At 41.5% G+C, this 10,786-nt stretch overlaps 1 protein-coding gene across 1 annotated transcript; it reads left to right on the top strand.

Moving 5' to 3' along the window:
- Positions 1-702: 702 nt before the first annotated feature.
- Positions 703-10,347, top strand: LOC119464120 (uncharacterized). Its single transcript, XM_037724959.2, has 4 exons — positions 703-1,031; positions 5,911-6,091; positions 8,294-8,435; positions 8,907-10,347. The coding sequence occupies exons 1-4, from the start codon at positions 941-943 to the stop codon at positions 9,075-9,077; spliced, it is 585 nt and encodes a 194-aa protein (XP_037580887.1). The 5' UTR covers positions 703-940; the 3' UTR covers positions 9,078-10,347.
- The last annotated feature ends 439 nt before the right edge of the window (positions 10,348-10,786 follow it).

The following is a 10,786-nucleotide window of genomic DNA, read 5'->3' as shown; positions in this document are numbered from 1 at the left end:
AGGATAGAGTTGGCTGATGGAAGACACGGAATAATGGCAGATTGTTGGAAGAGGGTTTCGTTCTGAAGTGGGTGCAAAATAAACTACTTCTGACGCTTACTATGACATATGTGCATCTGCTTACGTCCTGCTGTTCATTCATGCTCATTAATTGATCCGCAGTCGCTATGTACTGGCAACGTGTACAGTAGGGCTGTATGGGACTCCATCCCCAGGCCTTAAAACTATGAGAGTAAGTGAAGGAAGCATAAAAATTATGAATAGGGAAATGGCGGGTTCCTGTAGAAGTAACGAGATCCGGGTAAATTACAGGGTTGGATGCTACTTAGAACACAGTATTAGAATCTACGCACCTACAGCTATCGTTGTTATGGTATCTTCTCTATAAAACCGGACTTTCGGTTTGCTGTTCGATGATATATGGCTATCTAGACACTAACGCGCGCACAGACCAGCAGGATTTTTTCCTCATTGCCTCTAAGCCATGAACTCATTTTCTCTCTTTTAATTACATGTCGTCATGATATACAGTGGTGAAAAGGATAATTTGCAAAACAAAAAGATCCCACGAAGAGGACCTTGCTGGCGGGAGAAGCAGCTGTGGTGCTGGCTGGCATCCTGTTTTGTGCTTCAGGCCAGCCGAACAGCTTGCCTGTACCATCCTCGTCGGCATGTGCAAGCTCGTGAGTCATCGGAAGCGGTAGAAACACTGGCTGAATCGTGGCGTGCATACAAACACCTGTACGCGCATGCGCAGTAAGTGTAACAGTCAGGCCCTCGTCGAGGAATTTCGCAGTCGTGACCCGTTTCCCTACAATACGTTTGCGACGTAGCGGAGCGTGGCAGTGCTAGACACCAACAAATCTTTAGGAAAGTAAACTTTGTGTTCTTCTGTAGTTATACTTTAACGATTCAAGAAGAAAAAAAAACGATTAGCGTGATGCTGCTAGCACTGATGTGTAGCCTTCTTGCTGCCTCAGGGATGACCTCGGCCTCCAGTCTCCAAGTGCCCATGCTGACTATTTGTCCAGGTGAGTCGCGTATGAAGAACTTCAATTCTCCGCACATTTTCATCGTCTAGCTTTGAGAAATACAGCATTGCCAGGTTAGAGCACAATAGCCATAAGATTCTAGTACCTACAAGCAATGGCAAACAAATAGCGTAATTTACTTCCATCTCATTATAGAATACGCTACCGTTCATTATGAAACACTCACGAACATTTTGCCAACATGACAGTGATACAAAAACATGGCCAATATCGGCAAAACGCAAATTTTAGAGCAGTAACCTGTAATTCAATGAGTACTTTTGGTTTGATGTCCGCAGAGTACCTTGACTCCTTATCTACTTCATTTTATCAACATGACTTCTCTTGTTCTTGTTAGATTTTGTATGCTTAATATTGTTTATTTCGAAAACTGGGATTTCCTTCAGCATACAAAACGATGGCTTATTTCTCTGGGCCTTAATATTTCTCTACTGGGACCTTTTATATTTATATATTCATGAACTGCTTTATTTCCTTACTGTTCGTGCCCTACTTATTTACTCACATAATTGTTTTGCATAGGCTACTGTGAAAAAGTTCTTGTGCGAGGGCACATCGTCCGTAAACTGCACTCTTGTATCTACATTAATAAAGGAATAAACCTTGGGAGTTTTTGAACAACTTTGAAGGGATATATCCAGTCATATGTCGCATTTAGGTGTCCCTATTTTGCGAGCGCTAACACAGCTGTTGGTTTGTCAAGTACCGTTGTGTAAGTCTGTGCTTGTACTCGGTGAAAAATGCATGCGTATTAACTGAAGTGCATCCCTCGTGAAAAGTGACAAATAAAGATATTCCTTACGCACAAGCCATCAACATTTTTTTGCCTACACTCCATATTATATACACTTGCTTTGTCATCTTACACCAGTAATTTATATGCGTGTATTTAGGCCTTTGTTTCGCTAATGAGGATCTGGTCGTATGCCTAATATACCAGCGTAGAGAAAAATCAAGGCGTTGATACCATTAAATTCTCGCATTGAAGTTCACCAGAATGAGATATTACACGAACATGTTTATCGGAACGTACTGCAAGGCAGATAGCAAATGTTTCGTGCACTTGAGCTACGCAGGGCAGCCGGATTTTTTCAGTGTTTCGGGACACATCTAAGTATGTTATATGAGCTGCTGTAGAGGTCCTGGCCAGGGAGTGAGTAAGCGACTAGCTGCGAAGTCGATACATTCGTGTTCTGAAAGTGCAAAAATATCGAACTCCCCCCACCCCCCATGCACGGGACATACAAAACCGCAACATAGGGCTCTGAATATGAACTGAATTTTCTATCGGTCCGCGGGCCTTCACGACAGACCTTAAGAACGCCGCTCTCTACCGCTCTATAACGTACGCGTCTTATTTGTGCCCGTCTCTCTTTCTCTCTCTCTCTCTCTCAATTCCACTCTCTCCCTCTTTTTAACCCCCTAACCCTTCCGCCCGTGCAGGGTAGCCAACCGAAACTACCTCTGGTTAACCTTTCTGCCTTTCTATGCATCCTTTCTCTCTCTTTCTTCTATCGAAGAAATAAAAAAATGCCAGTGGGGTCTCGACTTCGGGATTTTAACTTTTTTTTTTACCTATGGGAGATCTGTCATTGGAGTTGGACAGGCGTATGTTGCGTAGTGTTTTGTGCTGTAAGGGCGGCGCCCTCATCGTAGTCATCGCAACAACACCGCAGCCACATAAACGCGATGCTATGCTACTACCAAGCCGTGGTGAGCATTGCATATCTCGGACAGCAACTGCTTTTAAGTTTCGCGACATACGCTTGGCAGCAGCCTCTGAAGGGCTGCCTCTTGAGTCACAAGAGACGGTTCATTCCATCGGTGGGAGCTTTAATTAACTTATCCCTTTAATGACGGCACATACACATAGCGAAAGAAAGAAGTGAATTTTCTCTCTAAATGTGCAATATACATCCAGACAAGCATAATCAACCAATGGAAAAACATTTTGCGGACATTTTTTCAGCAATAGGGGGCATAAAGCTGTAACTGGGCTTCACCCCCAAGCCACCTATGGTTTGATTTGAAATTTGCACAGACAGCTCTCGTAATATGTGAACCATAGGCGTATTCAATTGATTTGCTTTGCATCTCGTGTGTAGCATCACTGAAACATTGAATCAGCCTGTATCCTCGGACCGTGATTAAAAAAAGCAAGTCACGTGCCAAAATTCTTTTTCGTCGTACTGGGTTCCTGCTCTAATGCAACAACTGATGATCTCTGCTAGGCATTCCGTGTTGAACGAAAACATTTAGCAAGAAACTTCTTATTCAATACCGAAACTCAGGAAGAAAACGAAAAAAATTACTATTTTTTTTACCGTGGGCAGCACTCGTTAATAAAGGGTTATGATGGCTGGAAAGCGTCCAGCTATGCACCATCGGATGGCGACATGTGCGTAGTCCCGACAGGCGGGGAATTCGTCACTGGTTGAAACCAACGGGACAATTTTCAGCACTGAATTTTCTGATTCGTACTAAGCTGCAGATATAGCCGGCATTCGCATCTGTGTCTTGCTGTGGCGAGTCACGTTAATTGCTAAATACCTTCCACAAGGGCGCACTATTCTAATCACATGTTAAGGTGGGTGATTTTCGGCGTGCAGTTCGCCGTTTCATAGAAAAAGTAGTTCAGTGTCAGGGAATATATAAAAGCGAAACACGTGAGCACAGTGTGCGCAGGAACGCGAGCGTGTGCTTCTGCAGCGGTTAGTTTCACAGCGCTAAATTCTGCCAGGATACTCGAGGTGCTCACGCAGTTCTGGGGCTTGCACGTCGGTCCACGCCATTTGTGTTTCCCGCTACCTAGTTTTTTGATAGCTACCTACCAAGAAACTGCACTGATTTATAACCAACCAACTGGCACATTCAAAGATGTTAGGTCACTCCGTGAAACGTGTGACATTAATTGTCGCTTATTGGCACACACGTTAGCGGTTACGTGTTTTATATTGATTTAGGTGAAAGTAAAAGAAAGAGATTAAGTCAACTCACGGAACAGACAAAGGTGAGTATGGTATACATATGAGACAACACGCGCACACAGATAGGAATGTTCAAAGCGGGCTGTGCTTACCTAGCACTACTCCTTACTACGCGAAGTTTCATAGAACGCTTTCACAAATTGCATTGAGCATTCTGTAAAATTACGTGTAAAATAGATGGCTGGGACATCTAGGGCAGGTTAATTATGTTTGCGTCCACAAAAAATGTTGAACCATGTGCACTTATTTCCGTTGTGCTGCTTTCATTGGCGATGAGCTCCGCCTCTTGGTTACTGACAAGGCCAGTGGGGATCTGCTCCACAAAGTTTTTGCTGTAGCCTCCACGTGCGTGTAGTTGCGTTGGAGGGATTCGAAGCGCAGATGGTGCATGTCCTCATCATCATGGCCCCAGTAGGAAGCTGCGGATGACACACTTTTGAAGTGGTAAAGGAAATGCTTCTTAGAGCATATTTACGGATATAAATGTGTTCCGTTTTAAATGTGTTCCTTTATAAGTATTGGCAGTCTGTAATTCCTGTGCGATTAATTTCTGCGGTTATTGAATATCATTTTTTTTCTACAGTGCAACATTTTGTATAGTTTCAGTTCACCGCATGCCATGTATGTGCGGGCGGTTTGAACATCCCCGTGGTGTACTCAGCAGTAAAGAGTGCCTGGTAACTTTCTATACAGCATGCAATAAAGCTGAAACAGACACTCGCAGAGTGGTGTGCACGTTGTTGGGCAAGTTGGTACGTATTTGAACAGTATAAAAGAGGGAAATAAAGAAGAGGGACCTGGAAAGATGGAGGCAGGTGAAAGCACCTGTTCTGTGTTGTTCATTGTCGCCATTATTTCCGTGCTTCTTTATGTTGGCCTTGTTAGAGCGGGGGAAAGTCGCGGTGGCCGGTGGAACGATTTCTTGTCGTATTGTTCATGGAAATTTCTGCAGGTTTGACTGATCCATCTGAACACTCAAACTTATATTTAAGATTTAATTGGAAAGTTGTTTCTGGCGTTTGAGGACTCATTAATTTACCTATGAAAAAAACTTGTATGCTAATGAGTCAGTTTTTCTTTGGAAAACGGAAATGTTGGAGACGAGTAGAACGCCACTCAGGTTCACGCTTATGTAGGATATACGGTACACCATATTCTAAATCAAACGGAGATGAACTAGACAACTTGAAAGTCCTCAAACTAGCAACTGTATAACCTAGTTAATTTTGATGAAGTGCAACACGATTGAAGAAATAATCAAGCTACACCGCAGAATGAACGAAATTGAATCGCTATACACCGGCATTGCAGACAGGACGTTGCGTCATTAGGCGTTGATGTCAACCACACACGCCTGATATTCACAGGATTAATGAAGCGGCCAACGAATTACAAACAGTTTCTTCTATAACCAAACGCATGGTCAACCTAAAAGAAAGATTCGCAAACAACAAAAACCATGCTATAAGTTTGATCGCAGAAACCTAGAACATGATTTATTCTACACTGATGCAGTAGTTGATGCGTCGGCATGACGCGTAGCCGCGATGAAAGAACAAAATACGTTTACTCGAACAGTCAAAAGAACAGAACCCCAATCAGCTTAAATCTCAGTGATCGCGAAAGCCATAGAAATCATATTTGCATATACTCGAAAACAGAATGCAGGAGTGGTATTTGTAACAGGGCACGAAGTAATGGAGGGAGATGAAAGTTTTCATCAGCGCGCCCGCGCAGTTTTGTTCCAGCACTTTCTGTCAGGACTGGGGAACAAAATGTCCGTTTGACATAAGTACCGGCTACTATTCTTTCATTGCACCATCAAAGTAAGAGACGTCTCATGAATATATGCTACGACGTCTATCTCACAGATAGCCATAACGTGACCGTATTCAACGTCACTGCAACGAGCCAGCCCGGAAGCAACATGCTCAACGTGTCGTTTCACATCGACGTTACTATGTCATTGAAAACATACCCAACCCTTGAAGTGGCCATAACGGAGGAAGGAATGGAATCCTTGATTCCTTGTCTCGAAGACGTCGGTTCTTGGTAAGAGCAAGAGTGACAGCTTTCTTACTGCTTAGTCTTACATCCCAAATACAATGATTATTTATTTGTTTTAGAATATTTGGGGCTGACTTCAGCGTGAGTCGTTGCAGCATGCGTTACAAATGATAAGTACATGCAGAACATCAGTGTTTCAAACAGTAAGCGGCCTTATCAAGACAGAAAGAGAAAGAAAATGAAAGCGTACAAAAGTACGCTTTCCTTGCTGGCAATGAATGTCCGGCATTTTTTAGGTCCTCTATTTCAATCTGCATGCCAAGCTAATCCATTACATTACGCTATATCATTCACGAAAAGAAAGAATGTTTGACCACGTGGTTCTTGGGATGAAATGGAGTTATTGAAAAACTATGTCGCCCTATAGTATTATAACCTGTGGAAAAATGCTACCTAGTAAGCTGGTGCCACGACTTCAATGCCCTTTAATAATTTTAAATGTAAATCGTAATTGTGCAGCTGTATTCGTTTCTGAGGTGTGCTTTGGAACAGTTTTTGGCCACCAAAGTCCGGAACTGATACATGGCCATAGCAATTAAAATCAATTCTGAACGCATGGTTTTGAGCTCTCTCTAACCCATTAGTATTAAGCGTGCTCAAGAATGGGCTATGACAAGAGTCTTGTGTGCTGTAAACTTGGTTTTTATAAATAGCAGCGAAGGGACCGTTTCAAGTAGTGTTTACATATTGCTTGGACAGTGATTGCGGTTTGCTGATCGTTACAGCCGAGGTTAATGTAAATAAGATCGAGATATGTGCAATTCACGATCGAGATAACGTGCTCCCATCTATTATGTAGACAAATAAGGTGACTCGTCCTCTATTTGTTGCGGACATGACAACACTTTTCTTAAGAATAAATGACATTTGTCATGTATTACACCACTCAAACTGTTGATGAAGTTCTCTGCTAAGTTGAAGCTGATCGTCAGTTGAGTTGATAACAAAATATAAGGCACAGGCGTCGTCATAAAGCCTAATTTTACCGTTGTGTTCAATAAAATGTAATTTATGTATAACAGGGACAACACCGAACCCAACCAAAAACTTGCCGCACGCCTGAAACAACTGGAAGTACATTTGAAGAGACTTGGTTAAAAAAAGACATATTGATACTAGATGCTAAGTATGTCTGAACCCAATTACAAATCATATTTTTTGAAATGCATGATAATTTTAAAATAGTTTGCGGTGCGGCAGCTTATCAAATACCTTTGCGAAATTTATGAAGATAACGTCGACCCGCATCAGTTAGGAATTATTCCGGGGTGCCTTATATCATATCATCATTTTGGCACGCAAACCCACACAATTAAATTTCTATTTTTTAACTAATGTGAACTCATGAGCTCACCTGCTGTGTAACAGTGGAAAAAGCACACCTAAAACCATGCTGTGCTGGTGATAAAAAAAGAGTTAGCATCCAACATTTCAGTGACATGTTTGCACATTATGCGTTCCACTCCTTACAACATGTACGAGTCAGATCTATCGGCCTATGTTTCGATATCTGATGTTCGTCCCTTTGTTTACGTAGATGCGTCGCTTTCGAGACTTTTCTGGTACTCATCTGGTAAAAAACTCATTTGGTAAAAGACTGCTAGAAAGCAATATAATGAATCGCTCCCTAGTGTTCTTTTACTAGATGACTGGAAACTGTCAAATGTAAAGACTCTACATAAACAAGGTGACAGACATCGGCTATCGAATTAACTCGCTCACGTAGTGTTTTGCTCTTGTTAAATATATTGGAAGAATAAGTCTGATTTCTTGCAGTTTCACTTGGTCCTTAAGATGCCTAAAAAAAGCACTGCACTGGCTGGCTTCGTGACAGCAGCGATGACCACAATACGAGTTTGCATAAATCTACACAGCACCTTGTTCTATTGAAATTGTTTACAATATTTTATATGCAACCATGGCCATGGCAGTCGTTGTGATTCCCATGGCGATGCGATGGCAACTGCTTTTTTTAATGCACTGTATGGAAGGTAGCACGAAGTGTAGGAAAGATTCAAGGTAACAATGGCCATAACATATCCCGTGTACTGAGACTTCAATACCTGAAAAAAAAAACAGATGGTCAATTTGTCGGAGCTCTAGATTATGTCGTTATGGTCTGACATAAAGTCATTACTAATTTGCTCGTAACCACTTGACGCCAATTCTTTATTTTATAATTCGCAGCCTCTACCATCTCTGTGATGGCAATTCTACCATGGAAAAGGAGCTGACGAAGGCGTGGAGTAACACATGTCCCATTCCTCCTGGGAAGTATTTTGTCAATATGACATTGGACCTCGCGAAGAACAAGCATCTGACTTCAGGAGTGAGTTGCTGCATTTACTGAATGCTAGTCTAAACTGAATTCTTAAGGTGCATATGAATGCATATGAATGTGCTGAATGTGTCCAGCAATTGTGTGATTAGGTTGTGTAAGCTTTTATGGAAGTTTTAATCTGCGTATTCAATGATGAGATCATTTATACCAAACTGCTGGGATGGACACAAGAAATATGTAAGTGTAATAAACACAGTCCTCCTTTAAACAGTTGTACATCTGTTTGGATTTGGGCCCATCACCTTATTTATAAGAAGCAGTATTTAAGGTAGGGGAAGGCATGGGATAGGAGACGCGAGTATCTAACTGGATCAAGCGGGTGAGCAGCCCGTCTTCAATAAAGGTTTTATTTGTGCATAGAACTGTCTAAGAGTTACAGGACTACAGACTAACAAAACTGCTTGTCTACAAAAACATCCATGCGTTAATGTATGCTTTGTTTGTCTTGACGCATTTCAGAACGCGAACAAGGTCTTCAAGTACACGTTTGAAGATGGTGGCAATGTAACTGGCTGCGTGTCCTTCCCTGTCCACATCCCGCCTACGGCAGGGTCATCGGCCACTGCGCTTCCAGCCTTACACGCGTCATGGATTCTCACCATTTCTCTGTTTTTGCTGAGATTTTGGTAGATGTCTAGGGAATGAGCTTGGGCCATTTTTATCACGAATGTACGTTGTATGTTAAACAAAAAATGATTTAGGTCGCATAAAAACCAAAGGTAAGAGCTAGAATCGAGGAACTTCTGATGAAATTGCGACTCACATCAGTGTCGACGAGCCCCAGCTACTCACAGATACAGCATATCGTTGTGAAGTGGCCCGAGTCACGCGGCACTCATTTTGTAGGTGTAATTTCCTTCACAGCGAACACCGTCTGCCTTTTACTAAGTCTGCTCATCGAAAGTTGCTAAACCTGCAGCTTAACATTATGCGCACACCAGCATCATCTTCTGTTCAACAAAATATTAGGGTCTCTCTGATAGTACAGAAAGCTTCATGCCACAGCAAATGCATTTACGTCAGTCGCAGCTGTCAGACTGGTAGAAAAACTGAAGTCAACATTTAAACGAGTTACACAACAATAATTCCGAGAATTTAAAATAATTCTTTCTTATTATTCCTTTGTAGAACTGCACTAATATAGAGTTCGTCAATACAATACGGTAAGCCTGCTGACGATAATGAATAACAATAAGCAGCTTAATAAAAAGTGTAATCAGAGTAAATCATCGATAAACCAGTCCATAACTGGGCCGTAATTGCTATTACAGAAAATCTGTTACACATACTCGACAACTGCTAGCCCATTAAATTTCGAAATACAGACAATTATTTCGGCTCAACGGCACTTTTGAGCATATTCAAAAGCCAGATCTTGCAAAGAGTAAAACTATTACTTATCATAGATAAGGACTAACTTGCAAAAAAAGCCTTTGATTTTTTTAACTACATATCTCATGGTCTTTCGTGCTGGACAATCAACTAGTGAGTGTTACGTTTCTTGTTGGTACGTTTGCTGATAACATAAGGTGGGAAACCCAAATGAGGCTTCATGATTTCTCATCGGTGATTTATGAGGTGACTATCTTTTTGTTATATTTTCCAATACTAGCTTTTATGCTCAAATTAAACACTTTTCGTCACTGTCCTCCAGTATTTAACTTCGTTGAGGCCCACTGAAAGCACATATTTCGAAACGTTGGTGTGCCGCCAACTCTGCAGTTGTGTTTCTATATGTTGCGTTATATGTACGTCGTTGTTGTCATATTCATATTTGAATTTCTGTAAATTTTGAACAACGCAGTGTGCACACGTAGTGGCTTGAGTTGTGTGCAACCCCACAATGTTTTCAAAGAAATAAAGAAAAACATCTGTAAATATCCGGAACATTTAAAATCAAGCCCAGTTGCTTTATAATTTTTTGTACGCTATTGACATTTAAAAACATATTTATGGCTTTAGCCAAGCTATGCAATTTTTTATGCGCAAGTTGTTTAGGATATTTGCAACCTGGCTAAACACTATACTGTGCATAGGCCTTAGTGGTTCTTGAAGGGATGAGAACGGAAGTAGCTTGCCGAACGGAAAGCTACTTAAAGGATCACGGAAATAAAAGTTTCATCTAGGCATAATGAAAGCAATAAAACTCAGCGAAGTGGTTGGTTGGCAAAGCAGCGAAGAGTGCCTCGCGCGAAGGATTATCAAGTTTTGAAAAGAAATAAAACATGCATGTTGGAGGCAAGTAAAGTCAAGGTAAGTGTTTTGAAAGGATTGGAATATAACAGGTAAATGTTGATAGGGCACATGACTGGAGATCTACAATCAGAAAATTAGCGCTA

This window comes from Dermacentor silvarum, chromosome 9, assembly GCF_013339745.2.
Source record: "Dermacentor silvarum isolate Dsil-2018 chromosome 9, BIME_Dsil_1.4, whole genome shotgun sequence".
Lineage (NCBI taxonomy): Eukaryota > Metazoa > Arthropoda > Arachnida > Ixodida > Ixodidae > Dermacentor > Dermacentor silvarum.
The sequence above is the reverse complement of the archived record's forward strand: the minus strand, read 5'-3'. Positions and strand labels throughout refer to the sequence as shown.

What these genes read in the sequence shown, in the direction of transcription:
- LOC119464120 (XM_037724959.2), top strand. Translation starts at nt 941, where the DNA reads ATGCTGCTAGCACTGATGTGTAGCCTTCTTGCTGCCTCAGGGATGACC. An exon ending in CTCGAAGACGTCGGTTCTTG is followed by an intron (nt 6,092 to 8,293) that starts GTAAGAGCAAGA and finishes TATAATTCGCAG; the next exon opens with CCTCTACCATCTCTGTGATG. An exon ending in ACAAGCATCTGACTTCAGGA is followed by an intron (nt 8,436 to 8,906) that starts GTGAGTTGCTGC and finishes GACGCATTTCAG; the next exon opens with AACGCGAACAAGGTCTTCAA.